At 54.5% G+C, this 19,771-nt stretch overlaps 1 protein-coding gene across 1 annotated transcript in view; it reads left to right on the top strand.

Moving 5' to 3' along the window:
* Window positions 1-19,771, top strand: part of CACNA1S (calcium channel, voltage-dependent, L type, alpha 1S subunit) — a 47,044-nt gene that overhangs the window by 14,287 nt on the left and 12,986 nt on the right. The window contains 25 exon segments of the mRNA XM_009881328.1: window positions 50-202; window positions 471-676; window positions 1,285-1,388; window positions 2,621-2,769; window positions 3,764-3,845; window positions 4,361-4,521; window positions 5,241-5,466; window positions 6,034-6,241; window positions 6,568-6,688; window positions 7,160-7,274; window positions 7,397-7,490; window positions 8,304-8,373; window positions 8,601-8,733; window positions 9,018-9,147; window positions 9,885-9,944; window positions 10,565-10,671; window positions 10,988-11,075; window positions 11,340-11,447; window positions 12,297-12,349; window positions 12,621-12,767; window positions 13,027-13,228; window positions 14,617-14,763; window positions 15,104-15,214; window positions 15,709-15,792; window positions 19,248-19,304. Coding sequence (XP_009879630.1) covers window positions 50-202; window positions 471-676; window positions 1,285-1,388; window positions 2,621-2,769; window positions 3,764-3,845; window positions 4,361-4,521; window positions 5,241-5,466; window positions 6,034-6,241; window positions 6,568-6,688; window positions 7,160-7,274; window positions 7,397-7,490; window positions 8,304-8,373; window positions 8,601-8,733; window positions 9,018-9,147; window positions 9,885-9,944; window positions 10,565-10,671; window positions 10,988-11,075; window positions 11,340-11,447; window positions 12,297-12,349; window positions 12,621-12,767; window positions 13,027-13,228; window positions 14,617-14,763; window positions 15,104-15,214; window positions 15,709-15,792; window positions 19,248-19,304 — 3,116 coding nt within the window.

The raw sequence follows: 19,771 nt of genomic DNA, 5'->3' as shown, positions 1-19,771 counted from the left end.
AAAGCTGTTTAGGAAGTGGTTGACCTCCTCTCCCTTCTCTTTGGTGCAGGCCTTCAGGTCGTCCTGAACTCCATCATCAAGGCCATGGTGCCTCTGCTCCACATCGCCCTGCTGGTCCTCTTCATGATCATCATCTATGCCATTGTTGGGCAAGAGCTCTTCAAGGGCAAGATGCACAAGACCTGCTACTACCTTGGGACAGGTGGGGCTGTGGCAGTGGGATGATATGGCAGAGATGTCTCTGTGTGGCTGCTGTGGGGACTACAGAGCTGTGGGTAGCAGAAAGTCTGCTCTTGCCAGTGTCAGGCCTGGGAGTGTGGCAGGACCAAAGGATGTTTGCTACAGCACACAGCTTGGTGATGGTAGGAGGAGGTGGCAAAAGGGGAAGGGCTTCTGCAGGAGGCTGGGAGGTGCTGGGACCTGCTCCACTTGGCCTGACCTAGTGCTCACACCACGGCTTTCCCCCTCAGATGTGATTGCCACAGTGGCATTAGAGAAGCCAGCCCCATGTACCAGCTCTGGCCACGGGCGACACTGCACCATCAATGGCACTGAGTGCCGAAGCGGCTGGCCGGGACCGAATGACGGCATCACTCACTTCGATAACTTTGGCTTTGCCATGCTGACTGTCTATCAGTGCATCACCATGGAGGGCTGGACCGAAGTCCTCTACTGGGTAGGCTCCAGCAGCTTGGGCCTTGTGCCCAGTTCAGCAGAGGTGACTGCTGGTCCTGCCTCACATCAGGGAATTCCCTCCAGGACACAGGACCCCATAGCAGGCCTAGGTCTCTCCACCAGTGAAAGACATCTTGCCCCCACCAAGCTTCATACTGTGATGCACATCCCATAGTGCACCAGGCATGTCTTCTGCATCTCTGCAGGCACTGCCCAAGCTGTCCTTGCTCTCCAGATAGACAGAAGGGTGCTCCAGCTCCCGCCTTTGGGAAGGTGTACAGGCTGGGCACAGCACTGGCTGGCTGACACATGCTTCTCCAGCAAAACCCCATGCTTTGCAGTCCTTGGGAGACTGTCTTGCTGAGGCTTAGGCATGGGGTGGATGTTTAAATCTCCTCCCAAAATGCTTGGGTCTGGCTTTACCTCCGCTAAAACCAAATGCAGAGTCGTAAGGAGCCAGAGCTCAGAATCAGATTTATCTATCTGCTACTGTCCCAAGCATTCACTTTAGAGGGGGCAAAGTTCCCAGAGGCTGTTGGGAGGGCCCTAAGGGGAGACAGACAGCAGACTGTGTGTTCCAGATGCTTCATCTGCTTCCTTCCTTGCCAGGTAAACGATGCCATTGGGAATGAATGGCCTTGGATCTACTTCGTCAGCCTTATCTTGCTTGGCTCCTTCTTCGTTCTCAACCTGGTGCTGGGGGTGCTCAGTGGGTAAGTGCCACCCAGGCCTTTCTCTTTGCCACCAGATCAGTGAGTGTGATCAGAGGGTGGACATTGGCTGATTTTAACTGTACAAGAAGAAAAACTGGAAAAGTCTCTGTTCCTTTTCCTCTCCCATTACCCTCCCTTTTTTTTTGCAGGCTTAAAAACCCTGAGCCTTGTTACTTTTTGTAGTAGTGTCCATGACTGTCTGCGGGTTTAGCTCAACACCTAGCACAGAAATCTTTTCCCTCTATCACAAGCAGCTGTCAGCAAATACAGTCATGAAGCACAGTATTAGGTGTTTGTAGTGTGGTCTGCCAGCACTCACAGTAAAAGAAGTTAAGCAGGGAGATCAAAGCAGGAGTCCTTACCCCACGGCTGTGAGTTGAGACACTCCTTCTCACTGGTACCCACAGTGCTGCCATCCTGTTGGGTGCACACGTGATTTCCTTATGGCCAACCTAAGGAAAACACCTTTGATATGAATGCAAGGGATGCAAGAGAATTATTATTTAATTAATACTTCAACAGTCTCATCCAAATACAACAACGCACTGTCATCAGTCTGGTTACAATGTTCCTAACGCTTCTGTACCAAATGACTCAATAGTGCTAATTCACACAGTAGTGCAGTTAAAACTGCTATGCACAAAATATCTCTGGTGCAATGCTCAACCTACTACGCGTTGCTGTGGTGAGGTGCCAGCATCCCCATTTTGTTGCTGGGAAGCGTATGTTGTCCTGCAGAGTGAGGGGCCCCCTTCTTCTCAGTTCTGTGTAGGCTCAGGGTCTTTTCTGTATGTTTCAATCCTGTGCGTGCAAGTGGATCATACTCATTTTCTCTGTTAGCTCAGAGTGGAGAGGTTGGGGCAGCTTTCTGCCCCCGCAGATGGGTGAGACCACGCTTGCTTTAATCCTCAGCAGGGCTGGAGAACTCCCACAGCCTCTGATGTCTAGCAGTAGTTTGCCTGGCCAACCACAACATCTGGCAGCAAGGAGTTCCCAAAGAGCAGCCAGTGGTGGGGAAGAAACCCTGCCTGCCATCAGGCAGCAGGCGATGATCCCCCATGATCTTGCATCATGGAGCAGGGCCAAGAAAGAGCAATCTAGTGGTAGCACTAGGTGGTAGGGTGTTTCAGGCTTTTATCTTTCTACAAGGACTGGCCTGGCACAGGGCTCTGGTACCTGACCTCCACACCGTCTCCCTGCTGAGTCTCACTCTGCTGCTTGCCTTGTCCCAGTGAGTTCACCAAAGAGCGTGAGAAGGCCAAGTCACGGGGCACATTTCAGAAGCTGCGGGAGAAGCAGCAGCTGGAGGAGGACCTGAAGGGCTACATGGACTGGATCACCCACGCTGAGGTCATGGACAGTGACCGGGCCAGGGGAGAAGGTACCAGCTCTGCTTGGTCAAAGACCCTTAGTGTGAGAGTTGGTTTCCTAACACTGACCATCCTACAGGGGCAGGGTAGAGACCTTTGGAGAAGTCACAAAGACTCATTTTGCTTTAAAACCTATGAAACAAAATGCTTTGACTTCTGCAGAGCAGTTTCCTTCCTCTCTTTTTTTTTTCCTGAATCATTTTGTTGAATCTGATCCCAACTAGCAATAACTTGGCCCTTGTGCTAAATCTCCACCTCAACCACTGTATTTAATATTAGCAGAGTACTAGCGAGGCCTAGGTCTCCTTTAGCAAAATGCACTTGGAGTGGCTATGAGAAGCCATGAGGAGCACGTGCACTTTTGTGTGCAGGGACGGGGTGCAGGGTTACTAGCTTGCACACTAACAGATGCATTACTTTCTTGCCATTTCTTGATAATTTTAAGGGATTAGAAAGGGCTCAGGGAAGGAGGTAAATATACAGGCATCTAGCCAAAGTCTAAGCAAGGCCTCGGGAGCTCTGCCACTGAGCTGCTGCTATGCCACCCTGCCTAGTGAAGTAACTTTTGATGCCTCAAGCTGAGTGATGCATGTGTGCAAAAAGCCTTGGGAAACAATGGGAAAGACAAAATGTCTCTTCCACACCTGTGGCCAGTGCTTTTACAAACCTCCTGTTGTTCAGCATTTGCTCAGATCACAACTGACCCCAGTTTCCTCCATGCTGGGAGTGTCTTGCACTGAGGAGCCTACGTACACACTGCTGTCTCTTCAGGCTGCCGCTCTGGGTTCCTACTGCTCTTGCTGCAGGGCAGGTGTTCTTGGTGCCTCCTACTTGGTTTGCACATGACACTCAAAACCTTCTGGCCAAAATCTTGCTGCTGTCTCCCTGGGACTTAATGTTTTGATTTCACTTCTGATGGGGAATCTCTTCCTGATGTGCTCCTGGGAGAAGTTCCCTCCCACATGTTCTTTCCAAGGAAAGCCTGGGATGTCATTTCCTCCTTAGGTATGATGCCATCGGATGAAGGAGGGTCAGAGACAGAGAGCTTGTATGAAATTGAGGGCATGAACAAGTGGATTCTCTACTTGTAAGTATGCACTGGTTGAACCATCTGCTGCTCTGCACGTGCACTTGCCCAGTCTCTCGCTTACTGTCCAGGCTGGGCCAGGCTTCCTTGTCAGCCATGGGTTTCTCGGGGAGAGCCAAGGGCTGTGTGCTCAGGAGGAGACACAAACATTGCAGACAGCAAATGTAATTTTGCTCTGGTACTGGCAAAAAGCCACATCAAGGTGAACAACCTCTTTGCTTTGGGACCAGGCTCCAAGCATGCAGCATTTCTTGTGATTTAGGAGCTGGGCCTGTAGCAGTCAACCAGAGGTAACTGTAGGCCAAAAAGAAGCCAGGAGGTGTTTGTGTGAATGAACTGCAATGTTTGAGTGAATGCATCGAGTGCCAGGGGGAGGGTTATGTTCCTCAGCCCTTTTCAGGGAAGGCCCTTGGAGAAGGGAGCAGGGGTGGCTTTGCTCTGTGGTCTGCAGGCACAGCCCTGGGCTGGGCAGGACCTGCTGGCCACCTCTGCTGACCCTTTGGCCATCTCTCCAGCCGTCAGTGGAGGCGTTGGAACCGAATGTTTCGTAGGAAGTGTCGGGATGTGGTGAAGTCCAAGTTCTTCTACTGGCTTGTCATCCTGCTGGTGGCACTGAACACCCTCTCCATCGCCTCTGAGCACCACTTCCAGCCAGAATGGCTGACACAGGTGCAAGGTGAGCAAAAAAGGAAGGGCCCGGGACACCCTGCTGCCCTGGAGACATGCGTGAACTCTTACTGTGCTGTGTATAGCCACACTGGCATGGCACAGGGGCTGTTAGACACATGCACACTTGCTCATGCACACAAACACAGTCAGCACACAAGTGTGTGTACGCCATCCCCACTGCACTCTCACACACCTGCACATCGGACATGTGTGGTGCATACAGTTATACATGCACAGCATATGTATTCTTAGGGACATGGCTTTTCATGGTGAACACATACAGAGTGTATACATTTGTACAGCTGTACACACATAGTGCACACAAACACACATTGCATGCACCATGTAGTACAGCCACACACACTTATCCATGCAGTCACACTACCTGCACCCCTCCACACACAAACACACAGACACACAGAGTACAGCTATGCATTGCATGTACACAGCTCAGCCACACGTACACCCACACACAGACCCCAGTGTGCACGCACTGCATAGACAGTTCAGCCACACTCTCACACATACAAGCGCACAGTTGCACATTGCCCTTTTTCTCTTCCTGTCCTGTGTGCTCCCTGAAAAACAGCCTTTGCTGCAGCTACATCTCAGCACTCAGTGGGGGGCAGAGGAGGGAGGTGAGCAGCACTGCCCTCCTGCCCTTCCTGCTGTGCCGTGCTGAGATTAAGAGGTCCATGCTCTGATGGGCTGGATCTCCCACCCCAGACAATGCCAACCGGGTGCTGCTAGCACTCTTTGTGGCTGAGATGCTGCTGAAGATGTATGCGCTGGGCCTGCGCCAGTACTTCATGTCACTCTTCAACCGCTTTGACTGCTTCGTGGTGTGTGCGGGGATCCTGGAGACCATCCTGGTGGAGCTTGGCACCTTGTCACCCCTGGGCATCTCTGTGCTGCGTTGCATCCGGCTCCTCCGCATCTTCAAGATCACCAGGTTGGGGAGGGAGCTCTGTGGGTCCTGGTGGCTCATGGTCCCCAGGCATCACTGGCCTTGTCCCTGGGGAGGGCTGCAGCATGAGCAGAGCTGGTAGCTTCTCGATAGAGGAACAAGGGCAAGCTGGGGATTTCTGTCCCCAGAAGATGGTCTGGTAGTGGCGAGTAGGACACAGCAGGGGTTGCTGGAAGTCTTCTGGGGTCCCTCCCTCACTCTGGCTTCTGGGGTGTTCTAAATGGGGGTGCTGTGGGCCAGGGCTCTTGGCTTCTCTTTCTGGCACCAACCCGCTGTGTGTTCGTCCCCCTTCCCCATCCTGCCTGCTGGTGCCCTGTGCAGGCAGCAAGGTGTCTTGCCTGTGACACCATGCCTAGAGCTTCATTTCCACCTTCTGGGGCCTACCTGGAGCAGTCCCAGTGCCCAGCTTGTGAGTGGTGCTGGTTCAGAGTCCCCCTTGTTGGGCTGCTGGCACATCCCCCAGGGCCCGGCGATCTGTTCCCTGCGCCTGCCTGATCCTGCCCACAACCTTCCCCACTCCTTTACCTCCCGCACACTCCTGTCTCTCCCTAGGTACTGGACATCCCTGAGCAACCTCGTGGCTTCCCTGCTCAACTCAGTCCGCTCCATTGCCTCCCTGCTCCTCCTCCTCTTCCTCTTCATCATCGTCTTTGCACTGCTGGGCATGCAGCTCTTTGGGGGCAAGTTTGATTTTGAGGACATGGAAGTGCGACGCAGCACATTCGACAACTTCCCCCAGGCACTCATCAGTGTCTTCCAGGTATGGGGCTGTGGGAAGTGCAGCAGGGGACTGGAGAACAGGGTGCGAGGAGTCTTGCCTGTGCCGTGGGTCTCCTGGCAAGAGCTGGGGCTCAGAGAGATTTGGATTTGTGGGAGGTGATGTGCCTTTGAGGCAGAAGCAGGGAATGTGACTGGGGTCACGAGCAGTAGTGCATGTTCAGGGTTGAGCAGGGAGGTGGGGTCTAGCCATGGGGCTGTAGGGGCTGTGAGGGTTTGGGGCTGGAGCCAGGAGGGCGGGATGGAGCTGTGGATTTCTGCCATGCTCTGCTCTCTGGTCTTGAGTCCCTACTTCTGCTCTGCTCCCAGATCCTGACCGGAGAGGACTGGAATTCAATAATGTACGATGGGATCATGGCCTACGGGGGCCCGTCCTTTCCTGGCATGCTGGTCTGCATCTACTTCATCATCCTCTTCGTTTGTGGGAACTGTATCCTCTGCCTGCGAAGCCAGGCCCAGGCTCCCTGTACCCAGCCCCATAGCATCAGCTATGCAGGACTGATTCCTTAAGGTTTTCAGTGCTTGCCTTAAACTTTCCCATTCTGAACAGCAGGGGAACAAGCCACAGGCTTCAGGGCTTGCAGTGGTGGTGGCTGGGGTTTGGAGTCTGGAGGAAAGCATGCAACAGGGCAGGTCTGGATGACTGGGAGGCATAGATTCAACCATCAGTCAATGCAGTAACAAGACTAAGCTGGATGGACTGAGCTAAGGCAGAGAGAGGGCAGCCAGCCCAGAGCTCACTACTCACAAGGATAGGTGCGGAGTTAGGAATCACCAGCCAGAGTTATCTCAAGGGCTCAACTCCAGGAAGGTTTCTTAGGGCACCCTGGAGAACAGAGGCAGCTCTCGCCACATCCTCCAAACAAGAACCAAGTTCATATCCTTAGCACTGTCCTTCCAGATATCCTCCTGAATGTCTTCCTGGCCATCGCAGTTGATAACCTGGCTGAGGCTGAGAGCCTGACCTTAGCCCAGAAGGCCAAAGCAGAGGAACGCAAGCGGCGGAAGATGTCCAGGTGAGTGCTGCGGTCACTGGCAGTGGGAGCTCCCAAACCAGGTGTTTTGGTGTGAGGGGACAGAATGGCATCACCCATGCCTCTGCCCAGAGTTCAGTTCCTTCTCTCCCCTCCCTGCTCAGAGGTTACCCAGAGAAGTCTGAAGATGAGAAGCAGATGCTGGCAAAGAAGCTTGAGCAGAAAGCGAAGGGAGAAGGGATTCCCACAACAGCCAAGGTCAGTGCTGGTGGGGCTGGGCCTTGGGGAGCTCCTGGTGAGGGACCAGGCTCCTCCTCCCACCGGTCAGGACTGACGAAGGCTTGGAGCCAGCCTGGGTCTGGACTCTTCTGGGCCAGAAGCACTCCTTGCCTTAGCAGCCTCTGATGATGGGGCCTCTCTGGGCACACGCAGGACATGTTGCCTAGTGAAACAGGTCCGTTGCTGGGTATCCTTCTTCTCGGATTAATTTGCTTGGCCACAGCCCGTTGTCAGTGGTTGAGATGGGCTTTGCTGAATGGCTGGAAAGCGTTTTGTCTCCAGCCCGTACAGTACACACTGGTGTGGAGGGGAGCAGAGCAGATCAGCAGCATCCCAGGCCTCCTTTGTGTCCACACCAGAACCCCCTGTATGCAAAACGCTCTATTCAGCTGTGCTGACTGTGTGCCGAGCTGCTGCTTATAAGCATCTGGCCAGCAGCTGCTTTGCTGTCCAGTTCCCGGAGGTGCCCCATGGGAACTCACCCAGGAGTCACCGCGTGTCTTTTTCCACCCATGTGTATGACCCCAGACTCTTGCCCAGCATGCAGTCCCCTGTCCCATCCTCTTGGTATTGCTCTTTGCTCAGATTGCAGCATCCCTGAGGTGTTTCCCCTCGCACTGCTCCATCCTGGGCCAGGGCTCCATGTACTTGGTGCTGTACGAGCCAAATTCAGAGACACTGCTTGCCCCAGATGGCTTCCAAGATGATAGTGTCTAGCCAACATGCAACATTTGGCAGCAATACTGGCACATGCAGCTGCATGTCCTCTTCTCTGTCTCTCCCTTGTTTCAGTTAAAAGTGGACGAATTTGAATCCAATGTCAATGAGATCAAAGACCCCTACCCTTCTGCAGACTTTCCAGGTAAGACTTGTCCTGCCAGGGCAGCAGGAAAGATGGGGAGGTGCTGCAGAGGGATGGTGCTAGAACCCAGGCTGTGTGAGGAGCAAAGGATCCTCCACCAGCCTCGGGGTACTGAGGTCCTTCTGGCACAGATGCCCAATCAGGATCAGAGGATTGTCCATAAGGTCACTTTCTGTCTCTCTCTCTGGGTGATTTTTTCCTTCTCCCTCCTTGTGACTACCATGCAGGCGACGATGAGGAAGATGAGCCTGAAATCCCCCTGAGTCCTCGGCCACGTCCCCTCGCAGAGCTACAGCTGAAAGAGAAGGCTGTGCCGATGCCTGAAGCCAGCTCCTTCTTCATCTTCAGCCCAACCAACAAGTAGGCACTGACCCTTCTCCCTGCCTTGTGGAGCCAGGCCTGGCCTGGGTACCTCTGGCACTGACCCTTCCTAGTGGGGTCCTACTTTTGGATAACAGCCAGCTATGAAGGGAGCCAGGTTGCTGGGAAAAGTCTTCTCTGTGGAAGGACTGGCACACATCCCTTCATGCCTAGGGCCTTCCTGTCCTCAAGGTTCAGCCATAAAACTCTTCCAGGCTGCTGTGGCATTATCTGATGTCCCTCTGGCCCCTCACAGCATGTCATGCCATTTCTGTTCCTGGCAGGTTTCGGATGCTGTGCCACAGAATTGTCAACGCCACCTGGTTCACCAACTTCATCCTGCTCTTCATTCTGCTCAGCAGCATCTCACTGGCAGCCGAGGATCCCATCCGGGCCGAGTCCTTCCGCAACCAGGTGCCCATATGGCTGTGGAGGGTTGGGATGGGGTAGGGAGACCTCATGGAGAGCCCCAGGTCCTCAGTAAGCAGAGACCGGCTTGCCAAATGCTGTGCCTGGGCAGGCAGCTTTCATTTCATCCTTGCCTCTGGGAAGAGAGTCTGGTTGTGTTTTCCATTCAGGGCACAGCTGGGACAAGATTTTACTGCTCCATGTCTCAGTTTACTTCTGGATGAAGAGATCCCCCTGACAGGGTGTGCTTGATTCAAGCCTGTGGTGGCTTAATGGGGATAGGGACATCCTGTGAGGTGGCAAACTGGACCACTGATATGTGCAGCACCCTGAAATCCTGCTGGCATGGAGCAGGGGTAGCTGCAGGTCTAGCCACCTGAGGCACAAATAGGTCTGCAGCAGTCTGGTGTCTGGCAGGGACTGGGGGGCTCTCACGTGAGACAGCTTCCCGGGGCACTCAGTGCTTTTGGTGATCAGATGCTTTCAGGTGAATCAGGTAGTCTCACTTGGAAACTGAGACCTTGGTTCCAGGCTACAGGTTGGATCATGCACTGGGGAAAATCAGCAAAGCTGAGGGGAGTTTGAGAGTTTTCTTGGCATTGAGTAAACAGATTCCATTGAGCTAGAAGGGCTCTCCAGTCCACAGAGACGACAGCAAAACCACAGTGCCAGGATGTGTGAACACACTGGAGCATTTCCCATGTCACCCAAATCTCATCCAGTTCTGATGCTTCTGTCCCCAGATTCTCGGATACTTTGACATTGGTTTCACCTCTGTCTTCACAGTCGAAATCGTCTTGAAGGTGAGTCCCTCTGCCTTGTGGTCCTGACCATGCTCATGATCCAGGCATGGGTCTAGACTCTTCTGGCCATGGGCACTCATGCTTTTTGGGCACAAGCTCGAGGTCCCAGTGAGGAGATGCTGCCGGCTGATCCTCACGTCCCCAGAGTTCAGGCAGTCCAGGTGGTGCGTGACCTGCCCCAGGGGCCACGTGTCCCCTCCAGTGACGTCAGGCAGCCGAGCTGGCTGGGCTGGGAAACGGGGGGCAGATGGGCCATGGCACCAGCATTTTCATTCTGACGTGCCCTCAAGAAAAACTTGAGAAAGCAGTAGAAATCTGTGGAGTAAAACAGTAATCCAAGCAGCAGCTGCATGTTGCTCCCACTCCAAGTCTCCATATTCTTCTTCTCTTTACTTTCCTAAATGGCTGGCAAGTGTTCTGTCTCCAGCCCGTACAGTACAGAGGATTTCCAGCTGAAGTCAGCTTCCTGCCTCGCTGCAGAGGTAGAGGTCTGAGCAGGAGAGGGTCCCCAGGCCGTGGAGCTCTGAGAAGCCCCTCATGCTTTGTCCGCCCCAGGGCTGTGGAGGGACCATGTTCCCGAGCCCTGCCTGACCCCTCTCCTAACTCCTTCTACTCCCCAGATGACAGCCTAGGATGCTTTCCTGCACAAAGGCTCCTTTTGCAGGAACTCTTTCAATACCCTCGACTTGCTGGTGGTTGCTGTCTCCCTCATCTCCATGGGAATCGAGTAAGCACCTCTGTGTTAGTGTCCATAAAGTCATGCTTAGGAGGACAGAGTGTGGACAACTGGGAGGCAGGGAGGCAAACTCCTTGAGTGTCAAAGGTGAAGAGCTGGGAAGGAATTCAATGTGGAGCTGCTTTCTCCAGCCGCCTGTGTCCCCTGGCCTTATGTGGGGTGATGTCTTAGTGACACCTGCGTGTCTCTGCCATCCCTTGCCCCTCAGCCCTGTTCCCAGCCTGACCTCCCTGGCTGCTTGCTGGGGCTGTGCCAGTCTGGCCTGGGCAGGGGAATGGCCCCGTCTCAGCTCTGCCTTCCTCTTCAGGTCCAGCGCCATCTCAGTGGTGAAGATCCTGCGGGTGCTGAGGGTGCTGAGGCCTCTGCGAGCCATTAACCGGGCAAAGGGGCTAAAGGTAAGAGGGAGGCTGGGGCTGGGGGTCCTCAGCCCGTGGCAGTCCTGATGGGACGTTTTGTGGCAGGCATCATGCCCTGTGAGGTTTGCAGGGCCAGGAATCCAGTTCTCCTTCCCTGTCTGTGGAAGGGGTTGGCCCCCTCCCAGTGCTCTTAGTAGGCTCCTGCTGTCCCTGGGGCCCATCACTGCAGTGAGAAGCTGTGGGACATGCAGCAGGGACTTGCTCCAGACATGCTCATGTGCGCACTGTCCTCAACCTCCGCAGCACGTGGTCCAGTGTGTGTTTGTGGCCATCAAGACTATCGGTAACATTGTGGTCGTCACGACATTGCTGCAGTTCATGTTTGCCTGCATCGGCGTCCAGCTCTTCAAGGTGAGAGGTGTCTCAGATGGTGAGGAGAGGTATTTTGCTCAGGCACATCCTGGACAGGTGCTTCTAGTCATAGCCCTTGGGGATGGTGTCTCCTAGTGTTGAGGTCAGCACAAGCCATACTCTCTGTGCTCTGCAAGAAGACCTGCCTGCATCAGGTGTCCCAGCAGAAGATCTTGCAGTGGGAGGAGGGTAGAAAACACCCAGGATACTGTCAGGTCCAGACAGCATATGTAAAGGGATCAGGTGCCTCACCCCACTTAGTGCCTTGGTTTTCCCTTTCTAAGGCAGCAAGTGCTTCTGACTTCCTCTGCGCTTTGGATGCAAAGTGTTTCCTTTTTCACAGCACCACTCTTGCTCTCTGAGCCTGGGTTGCTCCAAGGCAGAGCTGTCCCTGGCTGAGCTCAGCTTTGTTCTAACAATAGAGCTTAAATTCCCAGCTGATGTGGGGAGAGCTTTTAGGACACCCTGCAGGTTGAGCAGACCTGTCAGCATACCTTAACTTTTAGTTGATTCTATGGTTACTGCTTTCTTCCTTATTTTCCAAATAGATGGCTCCCAGATAGGATGAGCTCGATAGGTCTCAGCTCAGGACCCTGGAAGATTTATTGCCATCACTAGGCAACATTTACTTGGCTCACCCTGGGATTGACCCCAGAGTCTGCCATGGCTCCTGAAAGACCCTGTGAACTGCGTTGTGTTGACATGCAGAGTGGGGAAGCCAGCTGTGGTGTGAGACAGGGGCCAGAGTCAGCACAGAGGCAGGGTGGGGACTGACTGTGAGCTGTGAAAAACTCAAAGCTCCCCGAGGCTTCTGAAGTCACAGCCTCTCCCGATCTCTGTTAAATGCAGGGCAAGTTCTATAGATGCACAGATCCATCCAAGATGACAGAGAAGGAGTGCAGGTAAGAGCTCTTTGGAGCTCAGCTCCAGCAGGGCAGTGGCCAGGGAGGGAGGAGGGGGGTGTGGTGGGGGCCACTTAGGTTCCTGCATGGGGATATTGCATCCAAAAAGTAGGGCTGAGGTCTTGTACTATTCTCCCTCACCCTGCCGTAAATCAGAAACAAGCACAGGGACATCATCCCCTCCCAGGGACCAACGAGCCCTACGCCAGCACCACAGCAGGTGGGCTGAGGGAGGCCCTGCTCGGTGAGCACCACATCCCTTCTGCTGCAGGGGCTATTTCATCAACTATGTGGATGGGGACCCCACGCAGATTGAGCTACAAAAGCGTGTCTGGTTGCACAGCAACTTCCACTTCGACAACGTCTTCTCAGCCATGATGTCACTTTTCACTGTCTCCACCTTCGAGGGCTGGCCAGAGTGAGTCTGACTATGTGCGCTGCCTGCCGAGGGACAGGTCTGTGCTGGGAGCAGATCACTGCTGCCAGCTGGTAAAGAAAGAAGAGCTGCCCAGGCTGAGGAGCAGGGCTAGCCATCCTGGCAGTGGCTGTGGAGCTCACAAGGTCATCCCACCATTGTTGGATTTGGCATGTCCCCAGAGCTCTCTGTAACCTTCAAGAGGAGAGACAGTCTTTCCCTCCTAATTAGGATCTTTGTTGCCTCTCTTTTCCTCCTGTAGGCTGCTATACATGGCCATTGACACTAACGCTGAGGATACAGGCCCTATCTACAACTACCGGGTGGAGATTGCAATGTTTTTCATCATCTACATCATCCTCATTGCCTTCTTCATGATGAATATCTTTGTGGGCTTTGTCATTGTCACCTTCCAGGAGCAGGGGGAGAGCGAGTACAAGAACTGTGAGCTGGACAAGAACCAGGTAATGGGACTGCTGGGACAGGGCAAGGTGGACCAGCCCTGCATCTAGCACTGCTGGGGCTGGCTGATTTGGAGCAGCCCTCGATGGTGGCACTGCTGGTGCAGATGAGTTGAACCTGCCCTGGGTCTGTTTGCTGCTGGCGCAGGGTCAGCTGGACACATGCCTGGTACATTGCACACCTTCCAAGGGAAGGGTAAAGTGGTCCAGAACCAGGGACTGGGCCTTCTGATGCAGGTGGGATGCCCAGACTGAGCTGGAGCAGAGGCTAGCTGGAGCCAGTTTTGGAGTCTCCAGTACAAAAGTGACATGGACATTCTGGAGTGAGTCCAGAAAAGGACCACTGAGATCACTGAGGGTCTGGAGAGGCTGAGAGCTGAGTCTGCTTGGTGCTGAGAAGAGAAGACTCATAGGTATCTTACCTATGTGTATAAGTACCTAATGGGAGGGTGTGAAGAAGGTGGAGCAGGGCAAAAGGCAAGGGGCACAACCTGAAGAAAACAAGAAATTCCATTTAAACATGAAAACCCCCTTTTTTATGGTGAGGGTGGTAAAACACAGGTTGCCCAGAGAGGCTCTGAAGTCTCCATCTTTGGAGGTATTCAGAACCCAACTGGAAACAGTCCTGGGCAACATGCTGTAGCTAGCCCTGCTTTGGGCAGGGAACTTTGACTAGACCATCTCCAGAGGCACCTTCCACTGTCAGCCCTTCTGTGATGCTGTCATGCTGTGATTCTGTCTGGGGACATCGAGGTTGAAAGCACCAGAAGCAAGACTAGCATCGGCAGAGAAAGTGGCACGTGCTGAGGATGACAGTTAGACAGGGATGCCTGCTGGACGAGAGGAGGTGCTGGCATACTTGTGTGCTGAGCAGAGGCAGCATGGACACCTTGAGCTGAGGATGCTGGGGGTGATGTGAGCTGCACATGAACCCAACAGAGATGGCCCCAGCCAGCTGGGGAGGGAAGGGCCTGCTCAGCACCTCCCAGGTGCAGAGAGAAGACTCAGTGCACCCTTCACCCCTGGTTCATGTGAGGTCTTCAGGCTACTCTTGACCAGTCCTGAGAGACCCTGGGAGAGTGCCATGGTAACCAGGCAGACTCATGACTGGAGGGATTGGCACAAAGGCAGCATGGCAATCTTTGGAGGCAAACGGTGGCTTTGCATACTTGGTCCCATGTGGGTGCTCTGGGGGTGTATTTGCAGAAAGCACAGCAGATACTTGAACCATCTCTGTCCCTAGCCCATGTCACTGGGCTGAGAGAGAAGGGGGGGATCCAAGTTGTGTCTGTGGGAATGTGCAGTGTTGCCAGTGGTGTTGACTCTGTGCCTCTGCCCCTGGTACTGCCCTGTGCCCCTCTGTGGGATCACACCTGCTCTCCTCTCCCCAGCGCCAGTGTGTGCAGTATGCGCTGAAGGCTCGCCCGCTGCGGCGCTACATCCCCAAGAACCCCTACCAGTACCAGATCTGGTATGTGGTCACCTCCTCCTACTTTGAGTACCTCATGTTGCTGAACACCATCTGCCTGGGCATGCAGGTAAGGGGCACAGTGCCCACCGCAGGTGGTGGAAGGGAGTCCATGGCAGCGGGCAGGTTAGCTCAGCCCTGCCACTTCCCAGAGAGCTTCTGGGGAGGTCTTTCCTACACAGCAAAGGTCATGGTGTGTTTTCAGTACCCCTGGGAATAGGGGCAAAGTGGGACTGGCTGGATGTGGGAAGCCCACAGAAGGGGCTGCAGGGAGCAAATCTCCTTTTTGATGACCATTGCTGAGCCATAGGTCTGTGGGAGGGGGGGGTCTGCATCTAGCACACACCACAGCTCACACCAGAGGCTGGACCTGCCATGGGCTCACATGGCTGCTCCTGTCTTTTTCTCAGCATTACAACCAGTCTGCAGAAATGAACCATATCTCAGACATCCTCAATGTGGCCTTCACCATTCTCTTCACCCTGGAGATGATCCTCAAGCTTATGGCCTTTAAAGCCAAGGTGAGAAGAGAGCATGGTCCGGAGAGCAGGAGAGGGCCTCGGGCCAGGCCAGGGGCTCCATTTACCCTGCATTTGGCGTCTCTCCCATACAAGCACCCCCAGGTCTGCAACTCCAGAGAACTCCTTGTGAGACCCTTGGGGACCCCTATAACAGGACGTGTGAGTTTCTGGAAGGACTACTTTTTGTTAGGGCTACCCTTGCTAGCCAAATCCAACTCAATGCAGTTCCCATCTTCAGAGTCGTCTGTCACTGGTGGGATCATAGGTCTAGCCACCTCGATCCATCCTCCTCATTTCACAATATTGCAAGACAGGACCAAACAATTGTCCAGAGGGTACCAGGTCTGACTGCCATCCCTGCCTCTTGTTCTCCCTGAGGTGCCAGAGGTCACTGATAATCCTTCCAGCACTCCTACCTCTGGGCTTCTCCAACTACCTCCTCCTTAACTTGACCCTTGTATGTTCACTCGTCTTCTCTGGCTCTTCCCTGGCAGGGCTACTTCGGGGACCCCTGGAATGTCTTCGACTTCCTCATAGTGATTGGCAGCATCATTGATGTCATCCTCAGCGAGATTGACGTAAGTGTCAGGCTGCTTGGGCATGAGGGCATCCCTGCAGAGCACCGCTGTTGGCACCTGCCTGAGCCTGTGCCATAGTGCCTGCCCTGGGGTGAGACAAGGATGCTGGTGTGGTGTCCAGCTCTGCAGAGTATTGGTGTCCTCTCCTCCTTCCCTTGCTCTGCTTGGTTCTGAGGAGGGAGAAGCCAGGATCAGTCCATGGCATGAGTGCATGGAGATCACAGCCGTGGCCCTGTGGCCCTTAAAGCACTGTTTAAATGTACGGGACCATCCCCAGCTGGCTGACATGTCACACTGCCACCTCCCTTCCCCTGAATCTGTAGGCACTGGGATCCTGTGGAAAAGAGTCTACTCACTCGTGACTGGACCATAAGCAGCAGGACGCGTGCCAGCCCCTGCCCCACTCACCCTGACACACTCCGTGCACACGCCTGGACAGGCAGTCACCCACACGTCCAGCCTCAGATCAGTGCAGGTGGGAAGAAAAAGGGTTCCCAGAGCTCCCTGCACCCACAGGACACTGCTGTGCCATGCCAGGGGAAGATAAGACACCTCAAATTTAAAGGCATTTGCTTTGCTTGTGTCCCTTTATACAGCGATCCATACATATACACATACTGACTGTATATGTGTGCATATGCATACTCTATACACCATTTCAGAAGCTCTACACCATATAAACTGTGTGGCTGGGTGGCTGCAGGCAGTGGCTATATGGTAAGCGCTCTGCTGGGAGCATTTTCAGAGCAGTGCTAGGAAACCAGCATGCCACTGCCTTTCATAGCACTGGGACATCCACACCCCATGTCTAGCACTGAAAATGCTCCTCTGCACTAGGAGATTGTGTGCTGCATTTAGCAGATCTGATGGTAACTCTAGAAGCAGCTGTAGGATCAGGTAGATTATAGATTAACCCTGTCTAGTGACTTTGCATGCCATCTCCTCTTGGGAGCAGGGCTTGCCAGCTCCGGCACTACAGGGTGGTATCTGGCAGATCTGCTGCCACTGCCACCCTTCAGCTGTTCTCTGTGCTGGAGAGGCGAAGGTGTTTAGGGAGCCTTGGTGGTGGTCACTTTCTTGTCTGGAGGGTGGTCCAGCCCTCACAGAGCTGGGATGAGCAAAACCATGCACCTTCCTCCCCTGTGACAGCAACATGCTTCTCCCTGCACAGCCCTGCAGGTCGATACTGCTGTCCTCTAGCCTCTGGGCTTCTCAGCCTTGATGAGCTCCCAGGTTTCATGCCAGTTCCAGCAGCTTTCATCCATCACCATGCCTTCCAGGACCCCATCCTTGTCCCTCCAGCTCTCTGCACCTGTGACCTGGTTTCCCATTGCTGGCAGGGTATCACTTCCTAGTGTGCTACCTCTTTCCCCATCCTGTTGTCACTCAGGAATGTAGTTCGAAGGGTGCTCAAGGCCCTGCACTGGGCATAGATTTGCAGTCCCTGTGGAGTGAGAGACCAGGTCAGTTGGCACAGATGCTAAGGTACTGCTGTGCTCGGCCATGGGTCTGTGGGGCTGCCCGGGGACACAGGTCACAGGCACCCAGAGGAGTCCAGCGCCCTGGTTGGGCTGGCAGGGACTGACTGAGGTGCTGTGCTCTGTGTGCCACAACACTGTTGGCAGTGGCAGGGCTGTGCAGAAGGCCAGGCAGGATTTCAAGAATAGTCCTATATGGCCTGAGCTTCCCTGGTCCTCTTCCCCAGGTCTGGGTGCCGGGGCACTAAGAGCATCGGTTTCACCTCCCAGGCCTCCAGGCTCTTCAGGGACCTCCGGCACAGGCAGTCCTGTTCTTGCCAGTCTCATGCTCCTGTGACCATCTGTGTCCCCTCCTGAGAGCAGAGCCCCTCATAGCTGCCCCATCCTTCTTCTATGTGCTTTCTTCTCCATCCAGCCCACATATCTCCGAGCATCACCAATCTTTTCCCAGGTGATGTGCAGGGGGATTAGGAGGTGGAGGGGCAACCTCACCTCCCCTTCCAGTAAGTCTCCTCCCTGCTGAGAGGTCAGCACAAGGTGTCTCTGATCCCCACGAGTTGTTTGCAACCACTTCACCCACCATAGATCACCTTGCCAGTGCAGGCAGACCTTGGGGGCTGCAGTGTTTTCAGGAGGGTGGCTTTCATGAAACAAGCCTGCATCATGGTGCGGGAGTGGTGGGTGAGAGCTTGCAGCAGCCGAGCCATTCCTGGTGGCACCCACACACGCGACTCTGGTTTGCAAAGTCTGTCCTCTCCTCCTCTCTCTTTCTATTCTGGCTCTTTTCTCCTTCCTCATGTCTCTGTGTGTGGCTGTCAGGGTGAGGCGGTGGGGAGGGTTGTGCTATCAGGAGCCCTCTGCTAGCCAGACCCTCGCAGCTATTCAGTCATTGAGTTCCCCCAGATCACAGAGGGTATTGAGGGATCTGGGGCAAGAGGGAAGTAGGGATGGGGGCCCCTCTGGCAGTGCTACCCCAAGCTCTGAAGTGTAGGGGGCTGGCAGTGCCCGTGCTGCTATGTCACTCCTGCCACTGCCTGCCCTGGAAGCTCAGCCCCTTTGCAAGGGCCAAGCCTCCCAGCCTGCCCAAAGCCTCCTGCAACGGCTTGCTGGGTCCCCGGGAACAAGCCTGCTCTGTGCAGAGGGTGCTGGGGCTGGGCCACCTCACCAAGGGTCAGGTGTTGGTGTCTGCGCTGGGAACGAGTCCTCCTGCCCCAGAGCATCCTGGGCTTTCTGCTGGGGAGTGTGTCTCCAGCTAGCTTCAAGGAGTCTTAAGGGTTTGTGTGTGCATGTGTGTACGTGTGTGTGTGTGTGTGTGTGTGTGTGTGTGAGTGAGCACTCCTCTGCGTGTGAACGTGTGTGCCCTGCGTGTGCTGATGTGCATGCAGACCAGCAGTTCCTGCCTCTTGGTTAGGGTGTGAATGGTGCCAGGCAGTGGTTTGCCTCCTACTGACGCATTGGGACTAACAGTCTCGATGCTCGCTCCCAGCAAACCTGCATCACTTTCGTCTTGGTGTCCAAGCAGCTGTGCTGAGAGCAGCCCAGCTTGCTGCAGAGGAGACATGGGTCGGCTTGAGTTGGTCAGCTTACCTCCAGATCCCACCTGCCACAGCCCTGGGCCTGACCTGGGGGTGTCCATGGGAGGCAGCAAAATTACACAGGTTTGGCCAATTTCCTGGCCCATACCCTGCCCCAGACGTGTCACAGCAGGTGAGATGCAATGGGGCACAGAAGTCGGTAAGTGTGTTTCCCTGGCTATCCATCTGCTGCCTCTGCCCCCTAAAAGTCATGTTGCCTTGCCCGTGAGCCCGAGTGACAGTGGGTCTCTGCCTCCCCTTCCCCTGTACTCCTCCTTTTGTCCCCAATTTCCGTCTTAATCTTTCTTCCGTGTCTGTGTCTTCTTTTGCGTCTGCAACCACCCATCCTTCCCTCCCTCTCATTCTTGCCTCACTTCTGCTGACTCTCTTGTTTTCTTGACAGACTGTTCTTGCATCCAGTGGCGGATTGTACTGCCTTGGCGGAGGCTGTGATGGCATTGTAAATATCAGCTGCATGTGCTTGCAGTGTGCCCCTCTCCCCTTCGCTGCCCATGGCCATGCCAGCCTGCCTGTGGCCAGTGTTTGCATGTGTCCTGCATGTCATGAAGACACACCAGACCCAGCTGCTCTCTCCAGGGTCTAGCTCTCCCCTTGCTGAGAGGTACTTGGGAGGTGAGGCACACCACACACAGACACTGCTTCCCACCCTGAGATGTGCTGGCCGATCCCCAGCCCTCCCGGGTCAGTCTGCTGGCCCAGCCCTGCCCTCCACCATCCCACCTCCCAGCACTGCGATACCTGACCTGAGCAGGGCATCTAACAAAGGTGTCCCTGGATGTTGAGGGCAGGACAGTTGGCCTTGGTTCTTGTGAGCATCACCCTGTCTGTGTAAGGCCTGAAGCAATTTGCATGTGCAAATGGAGCCTCTGACGCTTAGCTGGAGAACTGGCTAGAAGGGTGACTCTT

Source organism: Charadrius vociferus, unplaced genomic scaffold, assembly GCF_000708025.1.
Source record: "Charadrius vociferus isolate BGI_N301 unplaced genomic scaffold, ASM70802v2 scaffold333, whole genome shotgun sequence".
Classification (NCBI taxonomy): domain Eukaryota; kingdom Metazoa; phylum Chordata; class Aves; order Charadriiformes; family Charadriidae; genus Charadrius; species Charadrius vociferus.
Note: the sequence above shows the minus strand (reverse complement) of the source record. Positions and strands in the feature narration are given on the sequence as shown.